Below are 11,555 nucleotides of genomic sequence, written 5' to 3'. Positions count from 1 at the left end.
AACCCGTCCCTCATCTTCTCCCCCCTTTCGACACCATCTTTGGAACCCTCCGCCTTGGTTTCAGAATCCTCCATGGCCGCAGCCCATCTTCTCGCTCCAATTCTGCCACCGCCTCCCCTCCTCCGCCACCGTCCGTGGCCGGCGTCACCGTTATTACAACCACCATCACCTTCACCTCACTCGCTCTTTGTGCCCATGAGAATTGAAATCAAAATTCTTCTTCAGTAATGCCTTTTGGGTTTCAAATTTGCAGATTTATTTTTGTTTCATGCCTATGAAGACCTTGATTTTGGGGATTATTTCTGATTTGGGGTATGAATTGGAGGTTCCAAATTTGCAGACTTTTTCTGATTGGGGATCTCAGATCGGAGGAGCAGGGGCGAAGGGAAAGGGGTTGACGGGGACAGTGGCGATGGCTCGCCGGATCAAAGAGTGGTGGTCGGCGATGGTGGTGGTAGAAAATCTGAATTTTTAAAATTAAAAAATCAATATAATATGTAAAATAAAAGTAAATAAATTCAATAAACAAAAGTTAATCAACTACACTAATGATGTGGGCCACAATACTTTTTCACCTAAACTACATCTCCTTAATCTCCGTGCCCAAATGAAGTGTGTCTTCATTATTGGGACGGAGGGAGTATAAATTATGTCCACGTGTCCAACCTATTTCCTCATTTGAATTTGTATCTTTTCATCTCCAAATTAATTTATTTTTGTGAGTTCAATTAATTAACATACTTCCTCTTCAATTATTAAATTAACAATTCAAATAATTACGGAAAGAAAATAGGAACCATTATTAATTATTCTTTCAAAAGAAGAAGAAAACAAATTACAAGTTGTTTTCCAAATATACTTTTTGGATAATATTGGTATTGTACTCCCTCCGTTCACAAAAATTATGGGTGGAGTGGATGATATAAATTTTAATAAAATAATTATAAAATATTATTTAATATTGAAGGAGTCCCACAGAGGATAGTATTTAGGGGTTAACCCGTTGACCCTACCCAGATCCTGATTCAAACTCGTATCCTGACTCAAATCGTATAAATGACTACTATTCGATTATACAAATGACATTGTCTGTAATTGACATTATTCTGTTATACAAATGACACTGCATATAAATGACATTATAACATTGTAAATGTCACTGTGTATAATTGACACTATTTATAAATATAAATGACACTTCCTGTAATTGATACTATAAGATTGTAAATGACACTATAATATTTTAAATAACACTATAAGATTGAAAATGACAATATAACATTTTAAAATGTTACATTGTTATTTATGTAATTGAATAGTGTCAATTATAAGCAGTGTAATTTGTATAACTGAATAATGTCATTTACACGATTTAGATCAAGATGCGGGTTTGAATTAGCATTCAGGTCAGGATTTGGATACGGGTCAACCCGGGTGTACAGGAGATTTTGTGAATTGTAAAAGTAAGGGGTGAATATTTTATAAATATTGAGTGTGAACGGATGGAGTATTAAGTACTTCCTCTGTCTACAAAATAGAGTTCCGTTTGAGGATGCACATGAGTTTTAAAGGTGCAATTTGTAGAGGTGATGGTTTATAATACAAAAAAATGTATAAAAGTATAATTTATAATTAAATATAGGAGAAAATGTATGACGTGATGGTTTAAAAAGTTAAATGAGATTCTTTTTCGTGGACAAAAAAAATGAGATAAGTAAGACTCTTTTTCGTGGACGAATGGAGTAATTATTAACATTATACTCTCTCCATCCCACCTATCTTGAGATACTTTCTTTTTTGGGTGTCTCATCTCTCTTGAGAAATTTCTTTATTTGGCAATTTTTTTTTCTTTTATTCATATTTTCGCCTTTTCAAATGCACTCATATCCAAAGAAAAGGTCTCAAGATAATTGGAACGAAGTATTAAGTTATTGTGTTAATAATATTTTCTCCCCACACTTAGAATTTATACATTGATGATTATATTTCAACATTACATTCATACAATATTGGCCTTATATCAATAAAAATGAAGCTCAATTTTCTGCACTTTGGTGATCTTTCCGGCGGCACGACTAAGCCATTTAAAAATTAATGAAAATCAAATCTGAGACTAGCACGCAATCCTTGTTTTGTTTTCGATTCTTTTAGATCTCTTGTTGTATCGCTGCGGCAAAATTGCTCTTTTTAGTCTATGGTATTCTATTTACCTCATCTCATGTCCACGCTACCAATCAATTTTAATCGATTCAAATTAACAAATGTCAACATATTATTTTAATCGATTAAAATTAAAATAATTCAAATAAGCCCGAAAATTAAACTAGTGAGAGAGAAGGGAAGGAAACCATCTCCTGCGCGGCAGTATGTCAATATTGAGATTTTAGTGTACCATACTTCACGTTTCACTTTCAATTTATTTATTTTTGTATATATTTTTATTTTTAATTTCAATTTTGTATATTTTAATTTTATTTTGTGATTATTAACTAAGGTTTATTTAATTTAATTAGGATACAAAATTATTTTTTATTATATAATTTTACTTTTATTAGCTAATAATAAATTTATAAATTCAAAGTTTTTTTTTTTTTTGGACGAAAGAGAGAGATTTTATTAATCACACGAACATGGAATATGGAGATGACCCTCCACAAACGATGGGGGTTCATTCCAAACATGAAACGTAGAAATATCTCTCGCAGCTTTAGCTAAGCAGTGTGCTATAGCGTTTCTAGAACGACGAACATTGTAAACTTGGACACCCGGCATGGTCGAAAGCTCATGTCGACAGAAATCAGCAAGGACGCCTCTCTCGTTGATGAAGCCCACTCCCTTCACAACAGCATCACAAGCAATCTTGCTATCGCAATCAATCCAACCGTGCTCATACCCAAGGGTTTTAAGCCAAGACAACGCCTCCTTAATGCCCATAAGTTCACCTTCAGCGACGTCCCTGCTCCCCGGCACCTTCATCGACTTTCCTATCACAAACTCACCTGCATGGTCACGCACCACCATACCAATGCCCATAGAATTATCGTGCTAAAAAAAAGCTGCATCCACACCACATCTCACCCACCCCACCTGGATAGCATGCCAACCAACACACGAGTTGGTGCTCGGTGACGCCATAGCAGCTGACGGCGCCGAAGAGTGACAGCTCCGTGCCAAAATCCACTCTTCACGGCAGCTAAGGGCAAGAGCAGCGGTGCGGCTGGGAATCGGAATGATGTTCTCCCAAACAGCCTTATTTCTATCTTTCCAAATATGCCATAACATCATACACACTTTGGCTGCCAACACCCCATCTTCATTACTTACCAGAGCAAAGAGAGCATCTTTGAACTAGTCGAAATTCGCTCTCATGTGAAGTAGGAGCACCGAGAAACCCCCACACTGCCAACTCTCCTCCGCAAAAGGGCACGCAATAAAGATATGCCACAAATTCTCATACCCAACCTTACAAACACCACATTCTCCACCCACTTGAAGGCCTCGTGATAAGAGTTTTTCTTTGCAGGGAAGGTTGCTCTTTGCCGCTCTTCAGAGAAAGGACTTCACCTTCGGAGGGACGAACAACTTCCAGATATGGGACCAAGGACCCTCCTCTCTAAACTGAGCATCTATCGTGAGGGCGCTCGCAATCTTGTACGCAGACTTGACCGTATAAATTCCAGAAGAAGAATAATGCCAAATGGGCCTGTCAATACCCGCATTCGGGCACAGCGGGATACTCACAATAGCAGCTGCATCCTCAGGGAGAAACAAATGATCAATAATGCTCAAATTCCAGCCGCCAGTCTGCATATCCATGAGCTCAAAGGCTCTCAAATCGTCCAGCCCCGGAGGAGGAGCCGAAGAAACCCAGAATCTATCATCTCTGCGCAACCATGGATCCTTAAAGACTTTAATCTGTGAGCCATTCCCAATCCTCCAACGAATACCACGCTTCACCAGATCTTGAGCCGAATGGATGCTTCGCCAAGTAAAACTAGGATTAAACCCTAGTTTAGCAGTAAGATAATTACCATGAGGATAATACTTAGCTTTTAGCACCCTACTAACCAAAGCATCCGGATCATGCAACAAACGCCAACCAGTTTTCCCCAACATAGCTACATTGAAGAGTTGAAGACTCCTAAAACCCATACCACCACCGTTCTTATCGACACAAAGCTTTTGCCAACTCATCCAATTTATGCCTCTACCCTCACCAGCCTTATTACCCCACCAAAAACTGTTAAGAAGCTTCTCCATCTCATCCGTAAGACTCGTTGGAAGGGAGAAAATCGCCATACTAAACGAAGGAATAGCTTGAGCAACGCTCTTGATAAGCACTTCCTTTCCGGCCTTTGATAACTTCTTCCCATTCCAACCTTTAATTCTGCCCCACAATCTATCCCTCAAATATTGGAAAATCTCCTTCTTCTTTCGCCCAATAAGAGAAGACAGCCCGAGATAGCGGCCGGTATTAAGCGGAGACCAGACGCCCAACAAATTAGACAACAAATCACGATCTCCAGCAGCAACATTAGAGCTAAAGAGGATCCCCGATTTTTGGTAGTTGACACCTTGTCCCGACGCAGCCTCATAATCCTCAAGAACTCGCTTCAAATTAGTACACTCAGTTAAGGAGGCCCGACAAAAGAAAATACAATCATCGGCAAACATAAGGTGAGATATTGCCGGCCCCCCCGGCTAATCTGTATGCCATGCAAATTTCCTCGCGCCATCTCGTAGTTGATCATGGCCGAGAGACCCTCGGCACAAAGAATAAACAAATACGGAGAAAGTGGGTCGCCCTGCCTTAGACCACGACCGGGAATAATAGGACCAACCGTCACGCCATTGATCAAAACTTCATAAGAGACAGAGCGAATACACAGAGAAATCCAACTGCACCATTTACTGCAAAAGCCCAATCTCTCAAGAACAGCTTCAAGATAATCCCAGTTGACACGATCATACGCCTTGCTAATATCAATTTTGAGAGCCACGGTCCCAAACTTCCCACGCGTCTTCTTCTTCATAGAATGGATGGCTTCAAAAGCAATTAGAATATTATCATGGATGAGACGTCCTTCCACAAAGGCCGACTGCGCTCGGTCAATGAGGTGAGGCAAAGCACTCTTCAATCTATTACACAAAACTTTTGAAATAATTTTGTAGACCACGTTACACAAAGAAATCGGGCGAAGCTCTTTCATATTAGAGGGGTTAGCAACCTTCGGGATAAGGGAAATAATAGTACTGTTCAACTGAGGAGGAAAGGTAGCAGCATTGAGCCAATCACAGCAATTTTGAAAAATATCCTCGCCAAGCACTCCCCAAAATCTTTGGTAGAATTTTGGGTTAAAACCGTCGGGACCTGGAGATTTATCGGGGTGCATTTGCCCAAGAGCTTCAGAAAACTCTTTAATAGTGAAATCCTTGGTGAGTTCCATATTCATATCATTATCAATGCAAGGCTGGAGACGGCCTAACACGTGACTGAAGTCCCCCCCTCCTTGAGGGCTTTCAAATAAAATAGCAAAATACTCCTTCGCCGTGTTCCTTAGCTCTTCGGGGGTGGTAGCCCAACTACCGTCATCTCTCTGCAGACGGGCAATAGTATTAGCTTTTCGACGGGCCGACGCCATAGAGTGAAAGAATTTCGTATTTTGATCCCCATTTTTCAACCAAAATTGCTTCGCCCTTTGCTTCTAATGCATTTCCTCTCTAGCAAGAATATCGGCCAAAACCTTCTTCGCTTCCCTCATAGAATCAATAGCCAACAGATCATTCCTTCCTTGAAGTCTTTTTATCCGCTCTTCTAGTTGGCGCTTAAGGCGCCTTTCATGACTGTTTCTGCCGGCGGCCCAAATGGAGAGAGACTCAGAAACTGCTGACAAGCGGTCAATGATATTAATGCCACTGAGATTAGTCCAACAATCACGAATAACATTAGGCAAATCAGAATCCATGCACCATTTATTTTCAAAGCGAAAACGGTGCTTATGAGAAGAAGGTTCAGAGGCAATGCACTTGAGGAGTATAGGAACATGATCTGAGATAGTGGCAGTAACTGGACAAAGTAACGCACCCGGAAAACGAGTTTTCCAACTGTCGGACGCCATAGCACGATCAAGACGCTCTTCAACAAAATGCGAAGTACCAAGCCCACGCGACCAAGTAAAGGGATAGCCAACCAACGCAACATCTGAGAGACCACTATCCAAAGTCGCCGCTCGAAAGCCATTGAACAACCACGTGGGATGAGAAACATTACCACGTTTGTCACCAGGATCCAACAAGTCATTGAAGTCCCCCATAACAACCCACGGAAGACTATTGGCAGCAGCAAGACAACGGAGCAAACTCCAAGACTCACATCGTCTTCCACGATCGGGATAGCCATAAAAGGCAGTCAATCTCCAATCTCCATTAGGATCAAAAACATGAATATCAATATGATTAGAAGAATAACTAAGAAGCTTGCAAGAAGACGACAGCTTCCAAAACATACAAAGACCACCACTCCGGCTCACACAATCGACAACAAAGCAACCCTCAAAATTGAGGCGAGAACGAATCGTCTCAACACGATTCCGTTTCGCCAAAGTTTCACACAAGAACAAAAAGTTAGGCCTGTGAGCACGAACAAGCTCACTTAACGTAGGAATTGCAAGAGGATGGCCCAACCCCCTACAATTCCAGCTCAAGGAATTCATTGGGACCGGCGGGCCCCGAATTCGGAACCGGCCGATAAATGAGTAATAGCATCTGAACCATCCCCGGAAAAACCTGCGAGAAGAAGCTCAGATGGCGATGTGGTTTCAAAATTCTCCAATTCACTACCGCGACGTCGTTTCCTTTCTTCCTGATTTACCGCGCTAGTATTCCCAATCTGCATGAAATCCGGATGATTACCTTTATAGCTAATATCTTTTAGAATCTGACGTGGCACAATTTGCGGGATTGCTTCCCTAGACTCTTGGGGGGTAATAACCGCTAAAGATTTGTTCCGCACTTCCTGCTCATTCCTTTTTGGATCAGGATGCAACGGCTGCTCTGAAACCCTAGTAAGCGCCGCCCCTCCACTAGGGTTTCCTGTTGCTCCATCCGTTCTTATCCATTTATCGCCGGCCAGAGTCTGCCCTCTCCGATCAGCCGGCTTAAGCCATACTCCCCACTGCCGCTCCTTATCCTTCACCTCAGAGTTAAACAACAACTCACAGAAACTCTCTGAATGACCGAGACGACCACATAGAAAACAGAAAATATTAAGCCGCTCGTATTTAAAATTAACCACGAACGTAGATCCATCCTTATTCTTAATCTTCTTGAACCTTTTGAGAGGTTCATCAACTCGAACTCCCACTCTGACCCTCATATATTGTCTCCAGACGCCAGTTGAGTTCGTATTATCATATTCCATAAAGTTGCCAATGAATTTACCAAGAATCTTTCCAATCCCCTCCGTTAGATAGCCAGCCGGGAGGTCATGAATCTGCACCCAAAAAGGCAAAGTTTCGAGTGGAACTTTCAGTGGGAATCCACCCCGCTTCAACCGATGGAGAATAAGTGGAAAGTTTCCAAACGACCAAGGGCCTCCCTCGAAAACACGCAGGAGATCTACTTCATGAAAGAACTGAAAAATGAAGCGACCCTCTCCAATATCTTTCATGAACACACCTTTTCCCGGACGCCATATGCTAGCAAGACGACTTCTCATTAAGTTGAAATTCACCGGTTGATCAGTAAGGAATCGCCCAACCAAACATAGATCCGCGGCCACCGATGAATCTCCAGTAGCTTCATCATCGAGAAGAATTTCATCGTCCTCATCTTGGAGGTTAAGATTCGCCATATGAGTTTCCATGCACACCACGAACGAATCAAAGGAAAGGAAGCACAAAGAAAGAAAAACTCTCATCGCTCAATGAAGGAAAAGGCTCTCAACAAAGGAGAGAAAAACGAGAGCTCTCAACAAGGGAGAGGTTTTATAAATTCAAAGTTATGATATGTATAATTTTTGAATTTTTTTTATAAAAATATTATTAAAACAAAAAATATAATTATAAAATATAATGATACACACAATTATAGGACATCAGATCTCATCCTCAACCGGTCAAAAGGGGGGAGGGGTGGAGGTGGAACAAGTTAAACTAATGACATTTTCCCCCATTGACCCTAATAATAGTTCCAAAAATTATCTACTAATCAACTTTGTGGTTGAATTAAAAAAAATCTTTTTGGTTGAATATAATTTAGTGGTATAATAATAAATTTATTTCAACCTTTATCCATTTAATCTACTCTAAAATTTATCACATATATTCAATATTTTTAAAGTTTAATCAATTTTATCACTAGAGCTAGTCTTCGATGGCTATACCATGATGCAATGTCTTTTTTAGTACATATTATTTTTTGACAAAATAACATGTCATCCTCCACTATCACATCAAAATTCGCCCGACGAAGATAAAGTCAAATGATAAAATATGAGTATATAACCTCAAAATAAGTTCTAAAAGTTTAGATAATAACCTCAACAACAAAAAAAGTTGGGATAATCGATATAATGGTAAAAAGGTGTTATAAATTTCATAATTAACATTTAACACTAATTTTAAACTCTCAAAATGGTTATTTTCTCACATATCATTAGACGTGAGAAGATTTTGTTTAAAGTTTTGTATCCGTAGAAACAGTATTCCACAATTGAGTTCCTTGCATATATGTTGCCCTTATATTGAGCCTTAAAAATAAAATGTATTTTACCTTAAATATATGTGATTAAATTATATAGTTATTTGGATTAATTGCCAACAAAAAATTAATCTTTCATTAAATTCTAATTTTACATACAAATTTTAAAAAATAATAATTATTGAACATTCATCAATTAAATTCTAATTTTGTATACAAACTTTAAAAGTTAGCCTGGTAATTACTAAACTTTCATCAAATTCTGATTTTTCATACAAACTTTAAAATGTAGCATGATAATTCTCGAACTATTAATTTAATATGATTTTGCTATCAATCAAGAAATTTTGATATGACTAACTGAATAATTAGCGTGACATAATCGGCAGAAGAATAATACAACGTGTGTACTTGCACATTATAAGCACTATTTGACATTATGCAAAATCAGATTATTCGACCAGCCATGTCAATAGTAAATTTGGTCAAAATCTCGATTGATAGCAAAATCAGATTAAATTAGTAGTTCGATAATTATTGAGCTACTTTTTAAATTTTGTATGCAAAATTAGAATTTGATGAAATTTCAATAATTTTTAAAGTTTGTGCGCTACCTTTTAAAGTTTTTATGCAAAATCAGAATTTGAAAGTTTAGTAATTATCACACTATCTTTCAATAATATATATACAAATTCAAAATTTAATATAAGTTATGTATTTTACTGACAATTAACCCTAATTATTTATATATCAATTTCTTTGAAAATCGAGTCTAGGAATATCTCACGTTTGCTATCATTCATTTATTAACATATAGTTTTTTAAATTTATAATACCTAGATATATAAGACCTTGCCTATGAAATTATTCTCCATCAATTATTTTGTTGAAAGAATGGTAGATCACGAAAAACTAATACGAGCTCGATTAAATTACCTAAAGTACAATTGAATATATACTTATATTTTGTTCGATCATAATTATAGCATGAAATAAGACACAAAAGATTTGAATCTAGTGAATTAAACATTAGAAGGCGAAATTTTTAGATAAATATTTTGAAGCTCAATTTTATTTTAAAGGATTACTGAAATAAAGATATATATGTATCTAAGTGGCATTACTTAAAATGGTTGAGTTTTATTCCTCATTCATGGTTTTCACTAGGGATGTCAATCCAGCCCGAAACCCGTGGGCCGACCCGAATAACCCGACAAAATTAGAGGGTTAGGGTTGAAAAATCGCAACCCGAAAAAACCTCCAGCCCGATTAGCCCGCACCCGACTAACCCGGAACCCGATAGGGCTAGCCCGAAAACCCGATAGGCTGGCCCGGTGGGCTGACGAAATTGTGACTGATGCATCCAGTTACAACTTCTGCTATGTTTAGATCTATTGTATTTGCTTAAATATATATATGTAGCCTCATTAAAAAAAGTGAAATTAATTAGTTAGAATATGTACGTGTGTGTGCAATCTCATTAAAAAAAGTGAAATTAATTACGGATTTTTTTGTAGAAATTGATTATTAGTATCTCATTAGTTAGAAATTAATTATTAGTATCTCATTTTAAAGTGATACAATTTTTTTTTTTTTTCTGTCAATGAGACGTGCATGGAAAATCCACTAATTATTCAGTAATAATCCAGATTGATTCTAGTGCATTGATACATGTTAAATTTTACTATCTCATTTTAATATAATTTTGTTTATGTAATCTTGAATATCTTATATTTTTGCATTTCATGCTTTGCTATATAATTTATATCTTTAATATCTATGTATATTTTATACATTATACATTAGATCATTAGGAATAACAAAATACAAATGATAATTTTATTTTTATGCCTTTAACCTGATTAGCCCGATGGGCTAGCCCGAAACCCGAAAGTTTAGGGTTAGGGTTGGAGATTTACAACCCGAAAAAATCTCCAACCCGATTAGCCCGCACCCGACTAACCCGGAACCCGATAGGGCTAGCCCGAAAACCCGGTGGGCTGGCCCGATTGACATCCCTAGTTTTCACTTTTCGTCACTGTTTTTTGACAGTGTCTACATTTATTTTTACAATATTAAAGAAATTGGCGAAACTTTTCACCGGCTTAGATCGAAAATTCAAAATAACTGAAATGTCAGCAAAACGTGACACACACACACACAAGCAAAGCAAAGCAAGTTGCGTTCGGAATAAAGAGTAGCGTTTCTTCAAATATTTTTTTAAAGGGTGCGTTCTATTTATAAAAAATTGGTATATATTTCACTTTTCTTTTACTATTTTCACATATTTATTTTAAATAAATAGTTGTGATATAACAGAATGAAAAAATGGATAATTGATTTATTTTTTTTCTAATTTTTTGATTCAATTCATAATGGTTTATCATGAAATATTAAGGGTAAATATCATTTTAAACCCCAAACTATTTTCGCACTATCAATTATATCCTGAACTATCGAAAATAATTTTTTAAACCTTGCACCATTAATTTAGTATCAATTATACCATTCGTTCATTTTTTTAGCTTCAAAAATTGACGTGGCTCACAGGATACCGCAATGTATTTAGAATTATTATTTTTTTGACCTATATTATATAAAATGACGTGATTATATGCATTACTCATTAAAAATTCAAAGGATGAAAAATAAATAAAGGGTACAATTGATACAAAATTGATAGTTCAAGATTTAAAAAATTATTTTCAATAGTTCAGGATATAATTGATAGTGCGAAAATAGTTTGGGGTTTAAAGTGATATTTACCAAAATATTAATGTGATAATTATTTTTTTTATCTACAATGTGGGGGAAAGGGTGGTATTTTGTTTCTCCCTAAAAAATATATAAAAAAC

General features: G+C 37.3%; 1 protein-coding gene across 1 annotated transcript; it reads right to left on the bottom strand.

Annotated features, from left to right (window-relative positions):
• Positions 1–5,705: 5,705 nt before the first annotated feature.
• LOC130993963 (uncharacterized) lies at positions 5,706–6,713 on the bottom strand. The gene has a single exon (XM_057919001.1). It carries the CDS (start codon positions 6,711–6,713, stop codon positions 5,706–5,708), a length of 1,008 nt encoding a protein of 335 aa, XP_057774984.1.
• Between the last annotated feature and the right edge of the window lie 4,842 nt (positions 6,714–11,555).

Source organism: Salvia miltiorrhiza, chromosome 7 (assembly GCF_028751815.1).
Source record: "Salvia miltiorrhiza cultivar Shanhuang (shh) chromosome 7, IMPLAD_Smil_shh, whole genome shotgun sequence".
Taxonomy (NCBI): domain Eukaryota; kingdom Viridiplantae; phylum Streptophyta; class Magnoliopsida; order Lamiales; family Lamiaceae; genus Salvia; species Salvia miltiorrhiza.
This window is presented reverse-complemented; position numbering and strand designations above follow the sequence as displayed.

Coding starts and splice junctions, on each gene's coding strand:
- LOC130993963 (XM_057919001.1), bottom strand. CDS start 6,713: ATGAATTCCTTGAGCTGGAATTGTAGGGGGTTGGGCCATCCTCTTGCA.